The sequence below is a fragment of the Harpia harpyja genome, chromosome Z (assembly GCF_026419915.1).
Source record: "Harpia harpyja isolate bHarHar1 chromosome Z, bHarHar1 primary haplotype, whole genome shotgun sequence".
NCBI classification, from domain to species: domain Eukaryota; kingdom Metazoa; phylum Chordata; class Aves; order Accipitriformes; family Accipitridae; genus Harpia; species Harpia harpyja.
In genome coordinates this window covers 49495132-49520307 of record NC_068969.1, presented here as the reverse complement: position 1 = coordinate 49520307, position 25176 = coordinate 49495132, and the positions used below count along the sequence as shown (strand labels likewise).

General features: G+C 41.4%; 1 protein-coding gene across 2 annotated transcripts in view; it reads right to left on the bottom strand.

Moving 5' to 3' along the window:
* Positions 1-20147, bottom strand: part of GRAMD2B (GRAM domain containing 2B) — a 34901-nt gene extending 14754 nt beyond the window's left edge. The window contains exons 1-5 of one of the 2 annotated variants that reach the window (XM_052775795.1): positions 20031-20147; positions 5201-5323; positions 3025-3112; positions 2643-2709; positions 1536-1639 (exon numbers count right to left, since the gene is read on the bottom strand). In XM_052775795.1, the coding sequence (XP_052631755.1) occupies positions 1536-1639; positions 2643-2709; positions 3025-3112; positions 5201-5323; positions 20031-20122 (474 nt within the window). In that variant the 5' untranslated portion in view covers positions 20123-20147. The remainder of the gene's footprint in view (positions 1-1535; positions 1640-2642; positions 2710-3024; positions 3113-5200; positions 5324-20030) is intronic. The other variant, XM_052775796.1, reaches the window with a different exon arrangement.
* Positions 20148-25176: the final 5029 nt, after the last annotated feature.

The window sequence follows — 25176 nt, the reverse complement described above, 5'->3', positions numbered from 1 at the left end:
ATCACTATAGCCACATCTACAAATATTGCCACTCAACCCTATCTTGTAAATTTCCCCTTTTCATCATGTACATAAATATGTGTATATTCCTGCATTTAAAACCCTGTTGACAAAGATAATTTCCTAGTATTGCATCATCATTCTGCACCTTTTTTTCCAGCTCTTTCTAGTGTACTTGGTAGAGTTCTGCCAGATTGTGTCCCACAGTTTGAAGTAGTCACATTTGTTCATGGTGAACAGGAGATTGCTAGTACAGCAGCTTCAACTTTAATGAAACTAATTGCCAAGATAGCTGTTACTAATTATGAATGACATATCCATGACAGTATCCAACCATTTGTTAATTTTTATTTCCTTTGTGCCACATGGCTTTCACCGACATACACACCACCTGCATTAACGTACTGCGTATGACTAATAAAATCCATTAACTAGGAATCAACAATAACTCAGTTTCTTGGGCCAAGCAGTAAAACACAATAACCCATAAGGTCACTATGAACAATGTGTTGTTAACAATTTTAAGCAGTCTTTAAACCTCTTCCACCTTAAAAGCCCTTTCAAAGACAGATGGTGTTCCATCAAAATGGTTGACAGCAGAGAAATGAGACACTGTCAACTCCTAAATTGGTTTCAGCACCCAATTCACTGACAAAGGCTCTAGATCTAACCAGGAACTTTGTTCAAGGAAGTACTCGAGAAAAGCCAAAGAAATCCTTGCAGCAAATCGAGCTGTTTCCCAATAAAAGCTCAAAAACAAAGCAGGTTTATGTAAACAAAACCACTCCAAAAGCTCCAAATCAACAGAATCAGAACACAAATATTTTTGGAAAGGCTTTTGTTATTTGTATGCATATAATTCACCACCAGGGGCCCAAGGGTCACCACCACGAGGGATGGGTCATATCTGCACCAAGAAAGAGTAAATGATGATGTTGTAAATTAGGATCTTCTCGACTGTTCACATCCCATTTCTGCTCTTCATACTAGGCTCACAAGTGAAAACCCAGCACACTGTTTTTTCTTTCCACATTCTCTATTTACACAGGAGTGCTAGAAGAATCCCTCAAAGACCTTTGCCACTCAATTCAGAACCCAGTTTTAGTTCTTCCTCTTTAATTGTCTTAATATGCTTGATCCTTTCCTCCAGTTCCCCAACTACACCCTTGTAGTCCTTATACTTCTCAGCCTTCCTTCCTCCTCCTCCTCTTTTCCATACTCACCCCAAGAGAGACATATTTGTACAGCTTGTGCTACATGGGCTTGGCAATGCCCTCACTGCTGCGTCTCAGATCCTTTACCTTTAATCTACTTTTTTCAGACAGGAAGTCCTTAAGAGAGATACTTGATCTTTAAGAATAATAGTGCTCCAGTTCTAGAGTGACTTACAGGCATTGCTTCTGAACAGTGACTGTATTCAATAATACTTAGAAGTATTAGTAGTATTCTAGCCTTGCATAATAATGTGAACTTCTGGTGATGAACAAATTGTTAAGGAATAGCATTACTGTTCTGTACATAAAGATTTTACTAACCTTAGTGTCTTTACCAAAAACCTTGGAATGGAAGCAAATCCAATTTTCAGAAAGGAATAACTTTCCTTGGTACAGAATTTCTTTCTGCAGAGCACAGGTAAAGCCTGAAACAAATAGATACTCCATAATCTTTAAGGTAACCACAACCCAAGCCAGCTGCTACCAGTTTGGCTTTTGTTTGCTTTTTTTCAGAGCCATAATATGTTTAGGTTTATACCTTTTGAGAAACATTGGCTAACCTTGAAATATTCAGTAAGTTTAACTAATACTGACAAGCTCAGAAGACTTCACAGGCCTAAGTTTAGGCTCAAAATATCTGAAGGACAAAGACTGAAATACATAGTAAACATGCAATTGGCTCTCAGAAGCCAACAATCCTTTCTGAGAGAGTACCACCTAGCTTCCTATAAACTTTTTTACTAGCTTTCAGGTAACTAGTTATATTAAGTAATATATATTTTTATATATATATTATTATATTTATTAAATAAATGTAAAGAACATAATGAAAGGTTTTAGCTTTAAACTTTTAGCTCTATAGCAGTTGTCTGGACTAGATGACCAACTTTTTTAATACTGCTTTTACTTCACAACTGCTAAGCAAACCACTTCTCACTCATGAACCACTTTCCCTGTATTCCTTTCAAGAAACATTTGTTATACATATCTATGTAGGATTCATTTGTTATAACTACCACAGAGAACAGCAGAATCTTTAAACATTTTAAGTCCTTCTCCTACCAGTGTTTTTAAATCTTAAAGCATCATCAACAGCAAAAAGTCAAGCTAGTCACTTGACCAATGTTGTCTCAATTAAGTAGTGTCTTTAGTAAGGAAGCTTCAGTACCAAAAAATGTTGCACTATGTTATTCTGCTAAGTGCAAAACAGGCTACAATTCCCAAAAGTGCCCAACATCTGAAGATTTAAGTTTTGCAAGATTACAACAAAAACACCCACTGCGTGTGGATGAAGGCCTTGTAGCTCTAGGCAGCTGGAGTTTAAGGTTTTTAAAATTTAGGTAGTCCCTCTTGTACATCACCACAGTTGGCAGGTAACAACATTATCTTAGATCCACAGCCAGCAATGACAAGGGGGTTAATACTTACTTTGTTTCAGTGGCTCATCAATGGGAACATCTAGAAACAGCTTATGGAAGTGTGCATTTGCCTTCAGCTAAAAAACAAAAAGCCCCACACCCAGAGACACATACCTTATTAGACAGTCTTACAATCAAGTGCCCATCCCGCTTCCTGTCCTCCCAATACCTTCTAATTTTGCCCACTTGTTTTACAATACATCCTCAGTTTTGCTACATGGCTATTAAGTCTGTATTCTGCTTTACCAAGACTCTTAACACGCTGATGAAAAAGGAACCTATATGTCCTTATACAACCATGAACTGTAATATTGCTAAACAAGGGGGCTCCCATGGTAGTTACGTATTTATTCTTACTATATATAACCAAACAAATCCATCCTCTTCCCTACCTGATTTGAGGCACGTTTTTTCCTTTCAATCTTGGAGTCACTCTTGATATCCACTGTTAGGAGTGGGCTATCTGTGCTGCTCTTTCCCCTTAAGATAGAAAAAGGCATCCCATATAAGCTTGGCCTCAGTACATTAGTCTTGGTAAGTTATCAACAGGATGTGCTTTTCCATGAAACTTATTAATCCTTTAATAACTGTTATCTGATCTATCAAGGATTATGCAGCAATAAAGAGTATATCTTATTCTTAAACCATGCCAGCCCTCATTGCAGCTCTTCTTTTAATTTAGAAGGAATATTCTAAATTACTAGTTATAAGGAACTAAAAGTTCAAGACATTTTTACAACTTAATGAATTATCAAGTGCTTTGCTCCACATTCGTTTCTCGACAACATGTGAAATACTAACACTAAGCATGTTACTTACCAATGCAAGGTAAAGTAAGTAGCTAAGAATACAACTTAGTGTACTGAAAGCTATGAACTTATACTACAAAATGTGAGCTCATTTGGAAAGTGCAACAGAGAAGAAACGTAGGTGCACAGTCAGAGGATGGCTATGAACTGTGTAGTGTAGTGTAATGAAATCATTAAGACAGCCAGCAATCTTAGGAGATGAAAGGGAATTGAGTGCCAGTTGTAGAGGAAGCTGTACCTGTACAGCTCTAGCCATTCATATTGGAAAAAAGAAAACCAACCAAAAATCCAGACACTCTAGAGCAGAACAAGTACAGAGGAAAGTCTCTGCGGATGCCTGGGAAAATAAATTTTGTTTGTTTTATACAGGGGAAATTAGTGGCATGGACTGTTCAGAAAAACAAAAACAGAGGTGGGATAACAGTGTTTCATAAATCAGGAGGAGAAGAACCTTATCCCTGAGAGCTATTTAGCACAGAAGAAAAGCATATCAACAGGCTATAAAAATAAGGTAGCTCTTTTTTAGAGGCCTTCAGATGCAGACTGAAGAGCAGAAGGAAAACATAACACAGGACTCCTATACTGAATGACCTGAAGAACATGCTGTGCTAAAGATTCAATAGGGAAAAAAAGGTGCTACAAAAGTTTCCATTACTGCACCTTATCCTGCACAGTAAGTCATCTTTACTTTCCTAAACTTGAGAGGTTCAGGATTTCCAGTAAAAACTGTAAGGGTGAGAAGAAAAGAACCCCAAGTGTAACAGAGATATAGCTGGATTTAGGAACGAAATTGTACAGCAGGACTGATTTAGATAGCAGGGGCACTGGCTGCATATCTCAGGTGGTCCCTCACAGAGGAAAACTCTAAAATACACATGTAGGCGTATTGGTGTGCCTATGTAAAGTACAGGACAAACTGAAATGAACAGTGAACCTTACAAAAAACTTATGCCAAGCCCTCTCCAGCACACAGTCAATTACATTGTGAGAGGTAAGACTGGAAGGAGAGTTTGGAAGTGGGGGGGGGGGGGGTGGGGGTGGAAGGTAACCGCAAATTTCTTCAAATACCTTCTGCTCAAAGATGCTTCAGAAAATTAAGTGATGTTTTTTAAATACCTGCCTTGCAACCAAAACCAGTGTGTCAGGTCGACTGCTCATTTTTGCATTGGCTGCTCAGTTAACAAAGTGAAAGAGGTGCAGAATTTGTATTCAAGCCCTCCAAGTGGGATTTCAGTATTATTTTGTTTTCTTTTAGAAGAGTTTCAAATGCATTCCAGTTCTCCAACAAAGGAAAAATGACTGTTTTTGCAAATACATTACAATAATCTGATGCAATATACAGCACAGAATCCAAAATTGAAACTTTTGTCATAGTTTTACCATGGACAATCGATATTCCAGCATGAAAGTGTTCTAGAAAGAGCCCAGGACTCAAACTGCAGTTCAGTTTGACTGCCTGTCAAATTGACTGTGAAAGGGATGTAACTAGCAGTGGCACCAAACAGTGCAATGTGTATTTTCCTAGAACAGGGAAGCTAAGCCAGCCCAAAGTCTAAATTCCCACTATTCTGACTGCTTGTGGTGGGTAACAGAGCAACCCCTGGAAGGTGGGTCTGATTCCTGTTTACTTGCATAGTGTGCGAGCTAACCCACAACCAGGATGTCTGATAAATCTTGCTACTCAGGGTAGCTTCTTGAATGGGTTTTAACAATTCTCGTTATCTGACTAGAAGAAAACTGACAGCATTTCTGACATTACCTAGCAACATCAACTTTTTTCCGGTCATCAAAACATTCCATTTCCCTGGTAGGCATCTGCAGCAACACAGTAGGCGATTTTCCTGCCTTTCTTTTCTCATCTGCTCCATTTTCTCCATCTGAACTGCAGAGTAGGGAAGAAAAAGAAAAAAGAAAAGAAAAGAAAAAAAGAGATAGAAATGTGTATTGCAGGATTCATGCCAATGTCAAATGCCACTTTAAAATACAACACGTATTAAAGAACAAAATTATGAGTTATCTTTTATATTAAGGTCCTGAAAAGTCTTCATCTAATGACTTGACAGTATTATACATCTGAACAGTGTTCTGAGCTCCAGTACTGGAATTTCAGCAATGAAGAGAGGAGAATTGAAATACTGCAATGGATATTTCAGTGCTCACAAAATTTGTAGCTCTAGCTTCCATTTCAAAGAGAATGTCTCATTTAGGAAAAATGCATTCCATGTTCACTACTCAGATCCAATGACTAATGGAAATTACTTTGATTGGCAAGTTGGGAGAAAAACATCCTGCATAACATTACCTAGTGCTTAGCAGATTATTTGTGGCTCAATGTTGCAGGAGGAAGCTGGGTCCTATTTTGCCTCTCACTTACCTCTTCTGTGAGAGTCCACCTGCAGGATTTTCAAAATAAAGTGTCCTCTCAGAGTATCAAAAGTGCTGGTTTTATTTTACAAAAGCAGCACTGCCACCACAGCACATTGCCTTCTCACAGCACATGACACTGCCTCAGAAATATATGTTAAGGAACCAGAGTCTGAGGGCTAAGAGATGTGCTATCAGGGCCCTTCCCTGGCTTCCCTTTTCATAATTTTCTAATAAAATGTTAACTCAGAAAATTTAGAGGAAAAGAGCTGTCATTAATAGCAGGGTCTGAAGAACAACAATACTTTAAAATAAGACATGGCACATATATATACACCCCCTCCTTCGGAAGACTAAAGCCTCAGATTACAGGATGCTCTTAGAATTAAAGAAGAAAGCTGAACTATGTTGCCCGTTAATTTAATGCCTGGCCTGAATCACCCCATTTACAGAAGCTTTCCATTATAATGTTTAACTTCTGCAATTTTAGGGCAACCACACAGCCACTGCCATCATGGGATAGTGTCTTTACAATAAACAGTTTCTTTTCCTACTAAGACAAAAGTTTCGCTGACAGAAGTTCACAGACTAATTTAATCTCTCTTCTTTTAGGAAGGGCATAAAAAGATCCATTGTTTTGATTACACTTTGGCAAATAAGATCAGAAGATACACCACACAACACCTTAACTGAGATCTAAAGAGAACTGCATCCTACCTTGCAGCTAATCTAGAGCTTATGTCACAGGACAAAAGCCATGGAGTTTTGCCTTACTGGTGTTGAGACTTGTTCTCAAGGCATCTTATGTTTACATACAGCAAATATTCCCCTATCTAATCTTTCCTCCACCCTCAGCACTCCCCACCACAGGGGCACTGAATTGACACTTCCTAAGTCACACTTTGTGTATACTTGAAAGTGTTACAGCACTAATAAAGTCAATAAGGAAAACCCCAATTTTTTCCTCATTGCTTCACTCTTGGATTGGCCCTGCCTGACCACAAGGCAACAGCATTCATTTTCAGCCAACATAAACTAGAATTAAATGGGAAATCCAAGAGATTCAAGCAGAACCCAATCTTTTGCCTGGAAAATCCAAATAAGCAGTTTTATGGTGTTTGAGATTTTAAGCAGAAAGAACTGCCAACCCAAGGTGCTCCCTGTAAGCATAGGGAAGCTTGTATACCAAAAATCTGCAAATCCTGCAAATGTCTTAGTCATAGTCTTGCTATCTGTTATATTTCTGTTCCCCAAATTCTCAGGCTTCAAGGCAGGCCAGAGAATACCAGACATGACTGGGATGAGGAACAGGGCAAGGCAAAACTGTCAGGTTCAGTCACACCTGCATTTCAAAAGAGCAGCGCAGCATGGAAACTCCCAAGTGAGTAAGACTACAAGACACAGCAGCATTTTAAAGATATAGTTGCTTGAGCCTGGAGCCTGACTGGTGTCCATCATTGCCTTGGGCAGCCTGCTATTCTTACACCGCAATGCTATCGACTGCTCAAAGCAGTCTGTATCACACCCACACCTCCATACTACAAATTTGTTTCAAAAATACCTATTACACAGGTTTTAATGTTCACTTACACCTCCCAGCATGGTTAAAGCATTTAAGAGCAACAAAAGATATATTTACTTACCACTCGTATTGCCTTTTCCCTCACCCATAAGTTAATTGCTACTTTACCAGTTAAACCCAGGAGCCTGTTCTGTCCTGTCTGTCTTCCCTATTAACCACTACTGCTTCTGAACCTCTACTGTCCAAACTCATTCCCTCCAGCTGCTTTCAGATGGCGGAGAGCTAGGGCATCTCAACATGCTAATCTTCCTGGCTGGTGTGTGTGGACATGCTGAGCTATCTTATACCAGTCTGGTCACCTCTCCAGGATCATCTTCTGCAGCTGAGAACAGGCAGAGCATACTCAAACACAGTAAGACTTTCCCCCAAAACATCTCAGGCATGAGGAGACTCACCTGTGTAACACATGCCACTGACAGTAGCAATTCGGTGTATTCCTACTAGCTGATACAGTTTTGCTATGCCTATCCTTCACCCTAGCTCCCATATGCCCCCTTCACATCATGAAAAACTACATAAGGATTTGTCCTCACGCTTCTGATAACTATAGCTCCACACAGCAGCTAAGTTCCTAGTAGGTGTCCTTAAAGTATCAGAAGAATCTTAGCTGACCTTCTGGAGAAGGAAAGATCACAGGCATGACCTAAAACAAGTCACAAGCAAATTAAAGCACTCCTTACATTTTCACGTGTGAGTCAAGATTCATAAATGCTTTGTAAAAAGAGCACAAAAGCAATCCATGAAAAAAAAAATTAGAACAAGTGCACTTAAGAGACAAAGTGATGCTCACTATAACTGTCAGCAGCAGTTGCATACAAGTCAACTGTATTTGCAAATACCAGGGCAAACCATATAAACTTTGCGACATCAGGACTTTGTTGATACAAAAATAAACATTTTTCAAATTGAATGTACATTGTGTATTTGGTACTACTACTGAGGCTATTTAAAATAACAGCTAAAAGAAAAAATAAAAAAACTGTCTCTGGTTTCCAAATAAAGTTGTCATAGGGAGTATTTTCAAAGCCAAGTCTTGTGCTTACTACGGGATCCTATCTTGTATCTAAGCAAGTTAAAATAAACATTAGTTGCGAGCACTCTAACAAAACTTTTTGCAAGAAATGTTTCTTTTCCTTTTTTAAATATACACCAATAATTGAACAGAGTAATTTAAGATTAAATCACAGAAAAGGGAAAGTGCTATGAAATACATTAATCAAGGCAGTGGACTAAGTTTCATTCTAATGAAGTGTTCAGGAGTACATTATTCATCAATGTATTTTAAAAGTCAGAGGAATTTAATCTCTTCTGATTTGAATGGTTTCTGTGAAACAAAAACTTTGACAGACAGATGTGTCAAGTTACTGGTACCGCAGAAAGTTTTCTGAACTTCAGAAGGTTTTCTGGTTTGCCAGGAATCTTCTCCAGGACCTGAAAAATTCAGACTTCCTGTGAAAATTATGCTGTCTCACATTAATAGGGATTTTTCAAGAGGAAAAAAATTAAGACAGTAATCTAAAACATAAACTTTTCCCCGGTTCCCTTCAAAACTAGTTTGAATAAGAAGCACTAAAGAGAAATAATGTGAGACATGCGCTAATAGGCCACAGTTTGTTAAGTGAGCCTTAAAGAACAACCATTGTCTTTGACAACCCCAGTATAGTCTTATCAGACATGAACAGTTCTCGGGCATACATAAGAGATATCAAAAACTCCAGAACTATACAGTGGTTACTGTCTTTAATTCCCCACAACCACACAAACCTTTCTGCAAAGCTTCCTCAGATCCACCCCAAAGGACACCCATGCTACTTGGTCTGCCTGATAACAGGTCTAAAAAGTTCAGAAGCCACAATAAGCTGTGACAAACCAGTCCCCCAGTCCACAAACTGCAGATCAGTTATGTAGGAGGAAAAAGGCATCTTGAATAACCAGAGATGTTAGCTACAACTTCAATTGTTTGCAAAACTGCAGCCAAACCAATATTTCCCTAGGGTTTAACATGAGTCAGCACTGCTACAACATTCTCTCTGTGGATGGAGCATACATATCAGATCATCATGTTACCTTAGAAGCCCTTTCACGCTGCTTCATCTCTTTTATATAAAAAGGATTAATTTTGCAACAGCAGTTAGACTGCTGTTATTGCAAATGATCAACCAAAAGAGTGCAGAGTAATTTCTCCCCTACTGTCCACAACTATGCTCGGTACAAGGTATGTGGAAATACCCATCACAGATACAGTGACATTCTGTATCTTTTGGTGCTGTTGGGTAGCTATTGGATTTACTGGGTAGCTGTTAGCATATGGAAAGGAACTGACAAATCAAAGTAGTGTGAAAGGCCCAAATACAAAGAGATAGTGTTATTTAAACTATTCTTACTCCCAGACATGAGTCTATTCAGATAAGGGAATTGGTTACTCTTTCAGAAACTAAAAGCCAGAGGGAGAGGCTCAAAACATTTCAGGATCCCAAATCAAGATGACAGACTTTGACAGGCTTAAAAGCAGAGGAGATGAAGCAGGATGAAGACGTCTAGGCAGCATCCAGGAGACATACCAGCAGCATGCTTCAAGCAGAGATGACTGTGAGGGGGTAAGATGAAATGTGCTAATGCTGGAAAGGACACCCTGCTAAGCATGCTGCAGGGCAGAGGCCTCCTCCTCAGCACAGGCTTTCCATGACTTATCATGCCCTGAAGGAGCGATCATCTCAGCCTTCCTTTTGCTAGGCCTAAAGTCTTAAGTCTTCTTTCAGAAGGTATGTTCCACCATTCCACTGAAAATCTTTCCTACACTGCACCAGCCTGAACAAACCTTTTTTGGATGGCTAATCAAAATCCAGAGTGCTTTATCTGATGAGCTTGCTGTCATACCTTACACAGTTGAATTATTTCACCACTGGAGTGAAGAAAATACCTTTTCCATTGTAAAATTGCCTGCTGTCCTCTGCATAGCAGATTAGAGTGGTCTCCACACTGGATGAACTAACAACAGTGCTCAAGTAGAGGATTTAGATGTTGTCTGTTTCTACAAAGTCTGGTAACTCAGAAGCAAAATGCCTCCAGTAGCACTACAGCCATGCTCCAGTGTTAGGTGGCACAAGGCACTGTTTATGGGAGAAAATAGATCTCCTAAAAAACATGCCTCAGAATAATGTTGTGATTTAATCTACTTCTAAGACCAAGTATCACTTTTACTGTGCAAATGGAAAGCCAAACATTGACTATCACTGAGACTCCAAATCTACTAAAATAGGCAGAAAATGAGCTAATCATAAAGGAGCAGACAGCTGCTATAATAGATGTTAAGCATAGCCATAATGTATGCATTTGGTATTTGTATAATTGCATATATTTAGCACACAGCTTGTACTTAAGGCTGAAAAGTGAAGGAAGTGAAGCAGCTGATTCTGAAGTACGGCATTTCTTATGTATTTTTTATGACAGATATACAGCCAGCAGATGTATTTATACCAAATATGGAGAGCAGCAAAGCATTAAGGAAGGAGCAGAAATGTGAAACCTTGCATGAGGGAAAGGGTCAGTTTGTTCATATGAATAGGTATGAACCAGACTGAGATTCAACTACTGCAGGTTGTTCAAGGAGCAGGCTAGTTCTCTTCTCATGAGACCACAGTCAAACAGCATAATGGAGGCAAATGGAGGCAAATACAGCTGCACATTAATTGAATATCACATGCATATGGATGAGCACACATGCATATATAGCACGTGTTTCTCTATGCACTTTTAGGATGAAACAGGACTGCAGGCACAGGTGGTATCTCAATGTCAACTAGCACCAAAAGAGGAACCAACACAATTGTTAAAGACTTGTGTTAACTGTGAATCTTATTTTATATATCAAGGTAATTAATTTCAGAAATATCTACTGTATTCTATTTCACAGCTATCTCTTGGAACACAATTACTCACCTGTGAGTAGTTTCGTATGTCTGTGTTGCTATATATTTATTAAAAGGATGAATTAAATTTTTGAGTTAATTCTGAACAAACCCCTCCAACACTGTTAAGGATAGAGGAAGTCAGGTTTTTTTCCTCAACTGAATAGACATTTCACATAATAACCAGATCAGGTTTCACACTACCTTACCACTTGTACATCAGCAAGATCACTGTGACACTGCGGACGTCATTAGCAAGTATGTAAATTCTCTGCTCTAAATACCATCTATTATTAACTGGCCATATTCCCTGTCTAATCAAAACCAGACTGCTATCAAGTTCCATAGGAAACAAACAAAAAAAAAAACCAAAAAAACAACCCACAGAAGAATTCCCTGTGCTCTGAAACACGAGACACTATAACAAGGTATTTTATTAAGTTAACACTAGAACAGGAACATAAGCTATTTAGCTCTATTGTCTTTTCAAGAGTTTCCGTTTCAGATGTCCACTTCAAAAAGCAAAAGCCTTCTCATATTTATCTTCACTCAACTCCACAAGATTCCCATGAAACAGTTTTTGTTGGAGTCTCAGCAGGGTGACCAACAACTATTTATCTGAACATAAGCATGGTCAAATCCAGCACAAAACACAAATCTCGACAGACATATTTCTGAAAAAATTGTGAAGCAAAAGACCTTAGGGGAGACATTCATTCACATCTGCTTTGGTCTGGAGTATGTGTTCTTTTCATTCTCCAACTTGCTGGCAGCCTTTAGGAGGAAAGTTTTTCCTATTTCCCAGTTCTAGCCTACCTTATCTTCTAAACCAGAAGTCGTCAAAAAATAGGATCACAATTCCTACTGAAGATGAAGCACGTAGCCTTATATCAGATCACATTTTTAGCTTTAGCTTCCAGAGGTAACAGGAAAAAGGGAAAAGAAAGAAGAATTCCTGATCTACAACTTGTTCAGGGTGCAGAAAAGAGGGCAAAGGCACTTAAGTGTCAGGTCTACCAATTATCCTATACCAAATTCAATAAAAAAGATAAATACTGCATCTATACACAATCCATGTGTCCAGTATGACCTCATAGGCATCTATCAGTTAGATCTGCTCTGTAACTCAGGCAGAGACAACACAAACCTTTCTCTGGAACAACACAAGCACCTTTACAAATGAGGCCTGATCACCAGAGCATAAGCACAAAGGTTTAGCCTCATTACCTGAAGCTACATCTCTGTTTTTTGGCAGAAGAACTCCAGAGCAACATGCCTCCACATGATACAAGACTTAGCTGCCAGTTTGCCAGCATTAATTGTGTGTTTGAAAAAAACTGAGTAGTTATATTGGACTGAATTAGGATTAAAAAAAAGAAGAAAAAAAAAAGCAGACACCAGCAATTATATTAACAACTGCTATTAAGAATGCAGAACAGCTACAGATAATAGCATAAGTTTGGGAGCAATGTTACCAACCCCTTTATTCCCTTCTCTGCTGCTTAAGAAAAACAAAGTTAAAAAATGAAGCTACCATGAATCACTTGATCAGAAGCTTCTGTTTTATTGCACTTTTAGAAATAATGACTCAATATGCTGCACACAAAGTTTTTTAATCAATGTACACAGGAAGAAATAGTTTTGGTTCTTCAGACAGGTTATACACAAAGAGAAGGATGGCTGGGCTTGATCATGCAACAGTTTCTTTGAGAACTGGCATTGACAACAGATAATCCACACTCTTTAATGAGATTTCTCTGTTTAAAAGGTGACACTAATTGAGCAGAGAAAATTTAAAAGTACGTATTTCAAGGGATGCCCAAGTACAACGTTTTTTGTGGGTTCCCCAGCAAGAATAGTGCCCAACAAGGCCTAATGCAAAACACTAACTGAGATGAAAATTAACATCTAATTGTGTCCATCTACCCTGTTTCGTCACACCTTCCATCAAGGATGGAAGCGGATCAAAGTGAAATCTCTGTTGGAGGCTCACTGTTCACCAAGGGTCTGGCAATGCTGAATTTCCCATAATTATCTTTGTGACCTACAATTTTTCTTACAGACCCACCTATGTGTTCACGGAAAAGACCAGAACAATGTAGATAATCTAATACAAAAGCTATTATTTCACAGTAGGAAATACTGGCTTCCAACAATGGGCCTAACTGACGCTAATCACAACAGTGCCTTTGACTGCCACACTGTATATATGGAACCATTTTCCTTCTGAAGTCTTGGAAAAAGACGTTCTTATTAGAATCAGATGTGACATGTGGTGGCCAGATCCCTGCTAGTGCCAGCTTGACTTTGTATTTTCTGTGTCACCAGGACACTGAGTCTGAATGCTCTGTGAGCCTCCTTCTTCAGCGTGAGCCTTTCCACTGGCCACACGCTGTCCTCCATGGCAACACCCACTCTCTCCTATGCTGGCCATAGCATATGTACATGTATTGTAAAATTTCACAAAATCATATAGGCATATATATATACTTTTGTTATTTACTGGACTTTTGTATTGTAACACTCCTTCTTGTCCAGAAAAAGGCTAAACAAACCTAAATGGCTCTTCTTGAGCTAGTGTAGCATAAACAGTAGCTACAAAATTACCACCAAGAGTCTTTTGCCTAGGTGGTCTATCTGTCCTAAACAGCCTAAACTAAGATTCCCAGAGGGCTAAACCACTGATGCACCTACAGGAATGGCTCTTTGTAGAGGACATGCCTAGGTATGGTTGGTTTTTGGAGGGACATCACGAACTGTTGTTTCATAGTAAAGTAACTGGAAGGCTTCCCCCATATATCCACAGAAGAAGGTGGCTTCATTCTGCCTCTACATCTTCTAACCTGCTGAGTTTCTTTCCCTGTTGCCTATCTGCACTCTGCACATTATTTCCTGCTGCTTTCTTTCTGGAAGCTTATTACCTCCCCCACCTTAGACTGCTATTTTTCAAGGATGGAGGCAGAAGCCAGTCAAAGCCACGTAGAAGTTTAGTTAAAGGAAGTGAATACTTCGGTATGGCACTGAAGCTCACTTACCAGGGAATGAAGAAGAGGCAACTGTGTTCTCCTTGTACGTACCCTACAACCCCTGGTTCTCCCTTTTATTCATGTGTCCCACCTCTCAGTACGTAATTCCATTACTGTAACAACCACCCTAGCATGAGACAGCACATTACACCATTTTACAAAGAGGAGACAAGGGCCTATACAGTGGGCTGGCAGGGAGCAGTTGCCCATGTCCTCCTGGAATCTCCCACTGAACCTTGCATTACCTGGAAGGAAAAATGGATGTTTTAAACATTTGTTTACAGCTTTCTGGCAAGAAAACATAATCACTCTGTAATTTTGGGTAGCTCATTGATCTTCTAGATAAAGCAAGAAGTTTCTTTTCAAGGAAAAGCAGAGAAACAGGGAAAGACAACTTGTCCTACTGTATTCCTATTATCTGCAGAAAAATTATTTGCTCTGTGATAACAATATTTGAAAAGACTTTTGCTGATCAGCCTAGCTGGATCCAGACAGCTGCCTACGAATTTTGGTTAAAGTAAGTACTACAGAAGAGGTCTGTAAAGATTGCTAGACCAAACACAAGATCTCTCTGGTATAACAGTAACCCAAGTCTACAAAGGTTAAGTGGAAAGGATATATATGGACTTGGCAACAGCTATATACAGAGCATGAAGATCATTAGTCCCAGCAGTGGTATCATTAGATAAGCACATAATTTCCAACCACATGACTGCAACATTTATGGAGATGGTGGTAAGAAGACAATACTCTGATACTACAGTTATGCATCATGTGTCAAATACCAGCAACAAATCCTGCTGCCTAAAGCTTATCTGTAATATTAAGTTGCCTAACAAGCATTTCTCACAGACTGCATACAGCCAATAAAGGCAGCACATTGGGAGTATTTCAGGTTAGCCAATGAGGCACTTTGATACAAAGAAAAGGCTGTTCAGATTCATATCATGCATTTACACATGGCACAATTATTTTTAAAAAGCTGCTTTTATAACTTAAGCATGTATATACAGTGAACAAAGTAAGAATGACACGAAAAAAGGAAAAAATAGGAGCAACAAAAAACATCATCATGAACAAATGGAGGTAATCCAGATTGGAAAACTCTTTTCTGTCACACCTCAAATTCAAATGTTTCACTTTGCAAGCCTATCCTTCTTTTCAGATCACACATTACAACTTTCGCTATAAAAATAGGGAAGAACTACCAGGCAAGAATTAAAAAATATGATACTTAATATGTGTTAGTATCTTCATCCACTGAAATTACAGAACATGAATAACATAGGCACATACCTATGCCTTTTTCCCTTCACAAAAAAACAGTAGAAGTTTGGCTGCTGGAAAGGAGTTAACCTGGATCAAAGCTGAAATAAAACTTTGAATCAGTAATAAATAACCTCCCCCTTCTTCTCTGCATTTTGTGTTTCTTTCCAGTTAGGAAAAAAGTGAGTTATGAGTATGCAGAGGTCAGTCAATTAATTGTCTTTTAACTTATCAACTGAGTAACAGTTATTAGGAAACATCTGTTATGGCAGCATAATACATCAGACAAACAAACCATAAAAATCACATTCTCTCTTTTCCCAGAAGTACATAATTTGCCTGTAAGCATTTTCCACTGCTTTCAGTAGCATACTTTCCCCGGTATCTGCAATGTATTTTTGTTCAAAAAAACCCCTCTCCATACCTTTCAGAGTCTTAAGTCCTAGTCTCCTCATTTCTAAGTTACACTCCGTAACTGGACATTACCTTATGCTGTAACTGTAAGGGGACAGAATGTGCCACTTAATGTTAGTGGTATCTTACCATACAGTAACTCAGCACATTGCCCTAATACAGACAGGTTTAATCATACTAGGTCAAATACTATCTGTGGAAACCAGAAAATGCCATATTGACTTCAACAGAAGCAAGTATGCCTGAAAGCAGAAGGATACAGACATGGAATATGAACTGCTTGTTACTACACCTCTGCCATTTCTCCTTAATGTACCACAATCTGTTTTCAACGATACGACATCTGTTCCACAAGCTGTTCCTGCAGTGGGACTGACGGCTTCTGAGGCAGGTCCAGCACCACTGCAAACATAACACACCCCACTTTCAAATCAGAAAAATAAATACCCTCTAAATACAATGCAAATGTTAATTCCTTTTTGGCCTGAGGCCACCTCAGGATGTAATGGTCAGGGAACACCACCTGGAAGGCGTTTTCTGTCCAGGAACTTCTGATTTGCTTGGGAGAAACTCCACATAATGACAAACTTTTGGCACATGACTATTTTGGGTCTGTGTAATAGCATTGCGCACCTTCCACACAGTGTTACCTCTGGGATTGTACAACCCACAGAGATGTTTTGCAAACTTTGCAAAGATATAACTATTGCTAAACATGTCAGAGAAGCCCATTTTCTAAATCAATATGAATGTACTTAACCTTCTGTATAAAGTTCCTGAATCACTGGCAGATAAACATAATCTTCTCAGATCTCATCTTGAGATGATTAAGAAAAAACAATCCAACAACAACAAAAAAACCAAAACCCAAAACACTTCTACAGCTTCCATCTTTCAGAAGCACCTATCCCCCAGGGACACCTCTATGGTAGCAGCAGAAGCACATCGAGCTATAAAGTCCATCTCTAAACTGAACAAGACTTTAAGCATACCTCCAGGAAGTACAGATTACAGTACAAACATAAATCTCTCTCCCCTGAGCTTTGGAAAACACTAAGAGATTCCCTGAGCCTCTGTAACTCTGCTAGGACTTTTTTCAAATAGAGGTCAGCATAAGCGCTGTTGATTACCTATTGTTCCCTGGAAGTACATGAAGGGAATGAAACTGCACCACAACCACACGCACTTATTTATGAATTTTTCTAAAAACAAATCTTCAGCAATCCAACTTTTAGCGAGTTCACTTCTAACTGAATCAAACCCAAGATTCTGCTCTTGTCCTTCAGCTGAATAATCCTCCCTGTAGCTTCACGTTAGTCAAACCAAAGTTACTTGGCTTCTGAGCTTAACTCACAGTCAAATGAACATGACAGTTTCTCAGAAGGGTCCAGCTACCAGTTAAATGGGATTGGCAAATAAATTCCAACTTTGTTCCCAGCCAGCAAATGCGTAAACAATTTTGTAGTTTAAGACAAAGCACTTCAACTTTTTTGCCTACTCCAGTCTTTTCACCTCCTGCTGCCCAGATTAGTATCGCTGAACACTGTAGCTTGGAGCATAACAGACCACCTAGCTTTCCCCTGCATGACACCTACTTTTTACTGATCAGCAAAAACTGACAGCTAAAAAACAGGAGAGTCATAGCAAGTGAGACGTCTCCATTTATCACACTGGTTAAGACTGACCTCACTTCTACAACTGTAGCCAATTCAGCACTGAACGACTAAACATCTGGGGACAAAACAGAGGGTCAGTTAGTTGGTGCACGTACAACGTCTCTGACATCAAGCTTGCTATACATTTAGACTCCTAGTCCTGTTCTTGAGAGAAAAATCAGACACAGATCTTGCATACCTGAAGAACTTCATTAGGTTCATTGGCATAATTCTGTGTGGGGGATCAGAACCCAAGGCTTGAAGTCAGAAGGCTCTAGAGAAGGTTGGGGAATTACGCCTCATTTGTAATGTGAAGTCACTGATGTGACTACACCATACAGGATAAAGGACACTTAGAAGACACTTTGATTCCCAGTGCTCTCTAACAAGCAAGTTATTTCTGGCAACAGATTTCGTTGCAACACATACTTTGGGAATACACCTGCTTAAGAGACCAGGGATACAACAGTTGGGGAAACTTGCTCTCCTTTCTCCTAGAGGCTGTTTAAGATTAAATCTTTATGGAGAAAAGTTCTTTGGGGAGGGGAATCATCCCAGATTAGGAGAAAGTAACTTTTTTTTTTCCTTTTGAGGAGAAAGACCCAGATTTTTTTAGTTTCTAGTTTCGCAGATGCTTAACTTCTCAAACAGCATCCTTGGGACTGTCAAGTTCCACGTGAATTGGGAGCCCGGTATGGAACTAGACAGATGCTTGATTCTAGCAAAATTTTCACATGTTGGTCATCACCATAGCATACAAGCACCTAAACAACTTGACACCTCCACAGGAAGCCAAAGACCAATGCAGGAGATGCAGCCTTTAACCCGTGACACCCCCGGCCACCATCAGAGGCTGGGAAGGTCAGTGGCCTCGGGGGAGTGCAGGGAGTCCTCCCACCCCTGGAAGGGGAAGCCCTCTGACTTCCCTATCTTCCATCAATTAGCCTAAGCAGCCTTTACCAGCCAGCAAGGCCTCCTCTTCCTCCCGAGGAACATGAAGGATTTTTGATCTCTTCATCTGATCAATTTTTACAGTACCTCTCAGGTTAAAAAGTAGAAGGAGGCTGGCTATGGCCCTGCTAGGCAACCACGCCAAGGCAGGCAAGCACCCACCGCCTTGCCGGAGCAGCCTGTCCCATCTCTGTCAGGTACACAAGTCAGACTGAACTCCCATCTTCCTGCATCTTGCCTGTATCAAAGTTTGTGAACTTTTGACAAAGTTCTGGGTTTTCTTGGCACCCAGAGGAGAGGATCACAGCTTCTCGCTGGAGCCCTGTCGTGGTTTAACCCCAGCCAGCAACTAAACACCACGCAGCCGCTCACTCACTCCCCCCCACCCAGTGGGATGGGGGAGAAAATCGGGAGAAGAAGCAAAACCCGTGGGTTGAGATAAGAACGGTTTAATAGAACAGAAAAGAAGAAACTAATAATGATAATGATAACACTAATAAAATGACAACAGCAATAATGAAAGGATTGGAATGTACAAATGATACGCAGTGCAATTGCTCACCACCCGCCGACCGACACCCAGCCAGTCCCCCGAGCGGCGAATCCCTGCCCCCCACTTCCCCGTTTCTGTACTGGATGGGACGTCACATGGTATGGAATACACCGTTGGCCAGTTTGGGTCAGGTGCCCTGGCTGTGTCCTGTGCCAACTTCTTGTGCCCCTCCAGCTTTCTCACTGGCTGGGCATGAGAAGCTGAAAAATCCTTGACATTAGTCTAAACACTACTGAGCAACAACTGAAAACATCAGTGTTATCAACATTCTTCGCTCTGAACTCAAAACATAGCACTGTACCAGCTACTAGGAAGACAGTTAACTCTATCCCAGCTGAAACCAGGACAAGCCCATGCACATTACTGTAAGTGATAAAACACAGCTGCTGGATTTCTGTGCCACGGCAGAGAAGGATTTCCAGGCTGTTGCACGAAATTACCAGAAGCAGCATTTCTACACCTTGCTCCTAAAAGTACAACTTCAGAGTTTAACGCTGTGCTCGGGGCCGCCTCCCGAAGCGCGCAGACCTCGGCTGAGCAGAGACAGATGTTCGTGCTTCATTTAAGCCTGGAGGCGGAGACCCCTTAGCAACTCTTCCCCACGAACTTCAAACCAAAGCCAACGCCCAGAACAGCGAAGCCCCCACCGCGCCACCGAGCCCAGCGCCCGCCGTCCCGGGGAGCTCCCCCGCGCCGCCGCCGCCGTGACTCCGCCGCGTAACTCTGCGCGGCCGCCGTGACTCCGCCGAGTAACTCTGCGCGGCCGCCGCTCCCCCGCGGGGCAGCGCGGGCAGGAGCCGCCCCTCGCCGCGGGGCTGCCCGGGGTCCCCGCAGGGGGCCGCCCCCCTTCCCGGCCCAGGCAGTACTCACAGCCGCAGGGCGCCCCTGTTTTCCCGCCTGCCGGCGGCCCGTGCAGCCTTCGGCTCTTCCGCATCGCACCGTTGCTCGGTCGTGAGCACCATCGGCACCTCACAGCCCGCCGCCGCCGCCGCCCGGCACTAAACCGGCGGGCCAGGCCGCCCCGCCCCCCGCCGCGGGGCGGGCCCCGCCGCCGCCGCCGCCGCCGCCGCCGTCCTGGGCCGGCTGGAGCCGGAGCACGGGCCCGGGGCGGGAAGCCGCTAAAAACCGGTTCCGCCCGTCTGGGGGCTGGCTGCCGCCTCGGGCCGCGGCGGAAGGTCGGCCCCGGTTGCGGCCGTGAAGTGACTGAGACGGCCCCGGGAGCCTGCGCTCCCCGCGTGGCCGATCCGTTACGCGCCTTAAATTACTCAGTTGGGACGTTGTGGCGTGAGACGTTGCCTCCCGCTGGCTCGAACAAAAGGTGTCCTTAATGTTTCATACGGGGGGACAGGAGATGCGGTTTCACACGCACGCACACGGTCTGAGGAGGGAAGGGGGTGAAGGCGGCCGGGGCCCTGAGGCGAAGGCAGCCGGGCCGGGCGGTGTACGGCGCGGCCCGTGAGGCTGCCTGGCCAGGCCTGGGAGAGAGTTTGCAGGCTGGCAGTAACTCGTGGAAAACGGCTTTCCACAGGTTCCTGTCAGCACGCTTCCCCAGTGTCTCTCTGAAGCAGGCGGTAGTCCGAATACTGATGCCGGCATCCAGACAGCTGTACTAACACTAACTTCTGTGGTGACTGGCTGATCCCTCCATCTGTGGCTGCCTCAGGTGTTTTTTTTGTTTCCTCTCTCTTTAGCAGCACCGCACGCTGGTTTGGCTGCAGAGGAAATGATCTCATGTGCAAAAACCAGAGCGAGCAGAGCCTTCCTGTGGCTTGCGCTGGGGGGGGCTGTCAGGGAAGTTGTGTGCCTTCAGAGATGTTAAATGGCAGCTTTTGGCACCAGTCATCTGGCATGGCAGACACAAACTGTCAACATGCATATGAAAAATGTTTTCGTTACCTGGTTAATATCCAAGTTGGGGTTCGCTTTGGTGAGCTAATATTTTCAGGAAGCAAAGACGGAGTCTGTGGCTATAATGATGCAATCTAACGAAGGCCAACCTTGGGATGAGAGTTCAATGTAACATCTCTACAAAAAGCTCTATTTTCATGGTTTAATGTGTTAGGGTATATTGATAGAATTAATGACAGAATATATTTTCTTCCTAACTGCAGGACTGTTCACAAGAGGTAAGAGGACAATATGTGCAGGAGAGTGGTCTCTGCTAGTGGACATCAGGGTAGGAGATAGATATTAACGTACATTTCAGATTAAAAGATGTATGAAGCAAATCAATGACCTTCCAGTGATTGATTGGATTGACAGCATTGTTAGGGTTGCCTGATACTTACACTGTATTTTGAAGGTGCAAGAACTAAGTATTAGGTACTGTTGCAATATATTCAGGAAATCAGTAAAAAGAAAGAGGTGTTAACGGTGAAAAAGCTCAGGACTGCCATAGCTGCTTGGGCACACAGATCCTGTAGAAAATGTGAGATTGCTGTATGGTCTTAGCTAGACCAGGTGGCTTTAATTAGCTCCAGCCCAAGAAAATTTGAAGACTATCTGCCAAGCTGCATAAAAGGGAAGACAGTTAAAATGGCTCTATTTCTGGGAGACATTAACTAATATTTATGTATTATTTAACATGAAAAACAAGGCACATGTGGAAAAGAAATGAGATGTAATTTACAAGAAGGATTATTCAGACCTGTTAGGTCCTGCACCTGTGAGACTTTGATTGCTGACTTATGCTCCCCTGTGGAGCACCTGAGCAGGTTTGGCACTGCATTGCAGAGCCTCTCCCACCCCCTTATGCCAGACGCAACCTGTGGCTGTATAGTGGCATCTCATTTATCCAAGCGATAACAGAATAGGCCCCAGTTCAGCTGTCTGGGCTGTGAGCAGAGCTGGAACTGAAAGAGCCAGGGAAGGCAGCATTGGCATCCTATGTCCTTTTGGACCCAGGACGCTTTGCTGGAGTGCAGCAGCTTGTATGAGTTTTTGGGTTCCCTGGGAATTGTTCTCATATCAGTGTGCACTACCAAGGCAGGTACAGTATGTCTGGAATCAGTAGGAAAAGTGACTGCCTACCCTTCATCTCATTTTTGGAGGCCTTTCATTGCACTAGAAAGGTATCAGTTGCTATTTTAGTCTTAATTTTGAGGCTGAAGGCAGACTTATGGTTGAATAACTCTTGCATAGCTCTACCCACTCCAGCAGAACAATGCTGATTTACAGTAGGTGAGAATCTGACTTTTAGATATTTGAACAAGTAAGATCAGCTGCCTTTTCAGTGCTTAGATTTTCAGTCTTTGGCAGATTTAGCTACAGGAGATGAATGCTACCACAGACCATTTTGTTCACTCATCTCCAGTGGTTTCTGCCTCTACCACAGTGGTGCAAAAACTGGAAAAGAGCTGCTTGGTTTCTGGAGCTTGGTCTCTGTTTTAGTGTCATCTGGCTCCATTCTCAAGGTATGCAAAGCTCTGTTTTAATTAGTCAAGGTGTTTACTGTAGAAGAAGCTTACATTCAAATAAATTGATGCCTGCAGCCTAGACAGTAAAAATGAATCCTTACTAAATACTTTGTTCCATATCATGATATCTTCACTTTTGTCAGAGACTTGGTTCTGGCAAATTGTCAATACATGCCTTCTTAGACAGTGGCAGTAATAAGCAATGACTATAGGTCATGTTTTGTTGAGGATTTGAAAAAGAAACTCTGTGGCCAAGCTTTGTCAAACTGTGGATGGTGCAGGAGCTCTAGATCGGAAAGACACACTCGCGAGTGATAGAAGTCCTGAATGCCAGGATTCTCAGTAATATGTAGTGAGGAGTGTCCTATATAAAACGGTCAAATGTGCAGCTGTTCGTGTGGGTGGAATATACTTGAAAACCTTATGCTTTTATTTTGGTATGCTGTAGCAAGTCTTACATATGCAAAAAACCACAAAGGACCTTTTACTGTACAGTTATAATTGCTCATATATACAGATACAGTAAAGCAAGTATGTGAAGACTAAACTGTCACCCACAGAGACCCATTGTTGTGTGAAAATCTGGACTGTGTTTTTGTCTAATTGGTGAAGTGCAGATTGCAGAGAGAAAGAGAAATTAGTGTACTATAAAATTACTGATCACTGTTTAATACCTGCAGTACTGGTGATGCCATGTAGGCAAAAATTGACATGTTCCTGCTCTGAAGAGACTACATTAAGCCTCAGAGAGGGTTGAGGGTTTTCGGTAATCAGGTTTCGATATCAGTGTTATGTATAACATAGCAAAGGATGAAAAACTAGAGATGAAAGAATAGGAGGAACTTTCATGGTAAAAAAAGATTTAAGATACATATGAAATCACAGAAAAGCAGAATGGGGAGAGACTCACTGAGTCATCAAGTTCATTCCCTATCCCAAAGCAAGGCCTGCTATTCCTGTGTCATCCCTGACAAGACACTTGTCTAAGTTGTTCCTAAAAATCAGTAATGTATCCAGGCAATCAATTCCAGTGTTTGCTGTCATCCAGGGGAAGTCCTCCCTAATCTCTAGAGTGATCCTGAATCCTTCTTGCTGAAATTTAAAGCCATTGCTTCTTAATTTATTCAATATGAAGAACAGTGAAAAACTGTCTCCCATTTTCCCCCATTTTCTTCTTCTCTTTAGCCTCAGATAAAAGGTATAAATTGCGTTTTCTGCACTTCTTATTTTGCTATGAACTGTCTCTAATAGGTTCAGATCTTTTCTGAAGTGCAGTGCCCCAAGTTGGACACCAGAAGCCTTACAAAGGCTGAATGGAGGCAAGATTAAAAGATTACTTCATCTGTACTATATACACTACCACTGTTTATATTTCATAGTAAATTGTTTATGTGTTTCACAGCAGAGTGAGTCTGGCTCAAGTTTAATTGTTGAACCACTATGACCTGGTGAACCTTTTACAAAGGACAGCTGAGATGTTGTTCTCCTCTAGTACATTAGCAGCTGGTTGTTAGATTTGACTAAGTATGACCTTCTGCATATCCTTTTTGAATTTCACTCTGGTCTTTTTTTCAGACTGCTTCTTTAGTTTATCAGAATAATTATGAATCCTAGCTTGAATGACATGAGAAAAAGAAGAGTAAAGGAGCCCAATGAGACACACTGGAAAGGTCAGTGTAAAAAGCAGTAGGACTGCTACCCATGCCTAGAGATTCTTGGATAGGATATTGCTGATGAATGATAAAAAAAAAGACAGTCTGGCTGGAAATACAAAGAATTAGGGATTGTCTTAATCAACAGTATTTGTGTGTCTTGGGGTTTTATTTCAGTACAGTCATCAAGGCTGTTCGTAAAGTATTTCTCAGCTTATATGGCAAGTATCAGCATGACTGAATGTGAGGAAACTTCCCTGGGAAGGAACAAAGCAGAAAATGAGTACAGTGATTTCTGGCATTCTGTATACTTTGAACACACTTCTCCTCAGTAGACAATTCTTCTGTGCTTCTTTGCAGGTGTGAAAAGGTACAAAGAGATACAGCCTTAACAGTTTGTGAATACAGGTACTTCTGGATTATAGGTCATTATATGTCTTGTCTTCAGTTTTCTGCATGATATTCTGCACTGGATTCTGTGAAAGCTACTCAAATGCCTTGGAAGCCATTAAGTGATGAGAGACCTGCTAAATAAGTCCTTACAGTATTCTGTTGAAACATGATAGGAAGGCAGTCTTATGTGAGATACCATAGAAAAAGGAGCTGTGATAGTATGAGACACAAACTATAGACATTTGGAAAGATGTTGAAACTCAGAAATGTTGATTTCTAGAATATATGCAAGTCAGCCACAAACCAGAGTGAAATGGCTTACAGCTTGGGAGGTACAGACTAGGAAAGACAAAAAGTGTACTATAAGAGTGGTGCAGCATTGGAAGAAGTTGCCCAGAGAGCTTGTAGACTCTGTCTGTGGACGTTACAAGACCCAGCTAGACAAAGCCATACCTGATCCGATCTCGTGTTGGTGATACTCCTGCCTCAAGCAGGAATGTTCAGAAACATCTGCAAGTCACTCAGCATACTTGAAGTATGCTCAAAATAAATGGA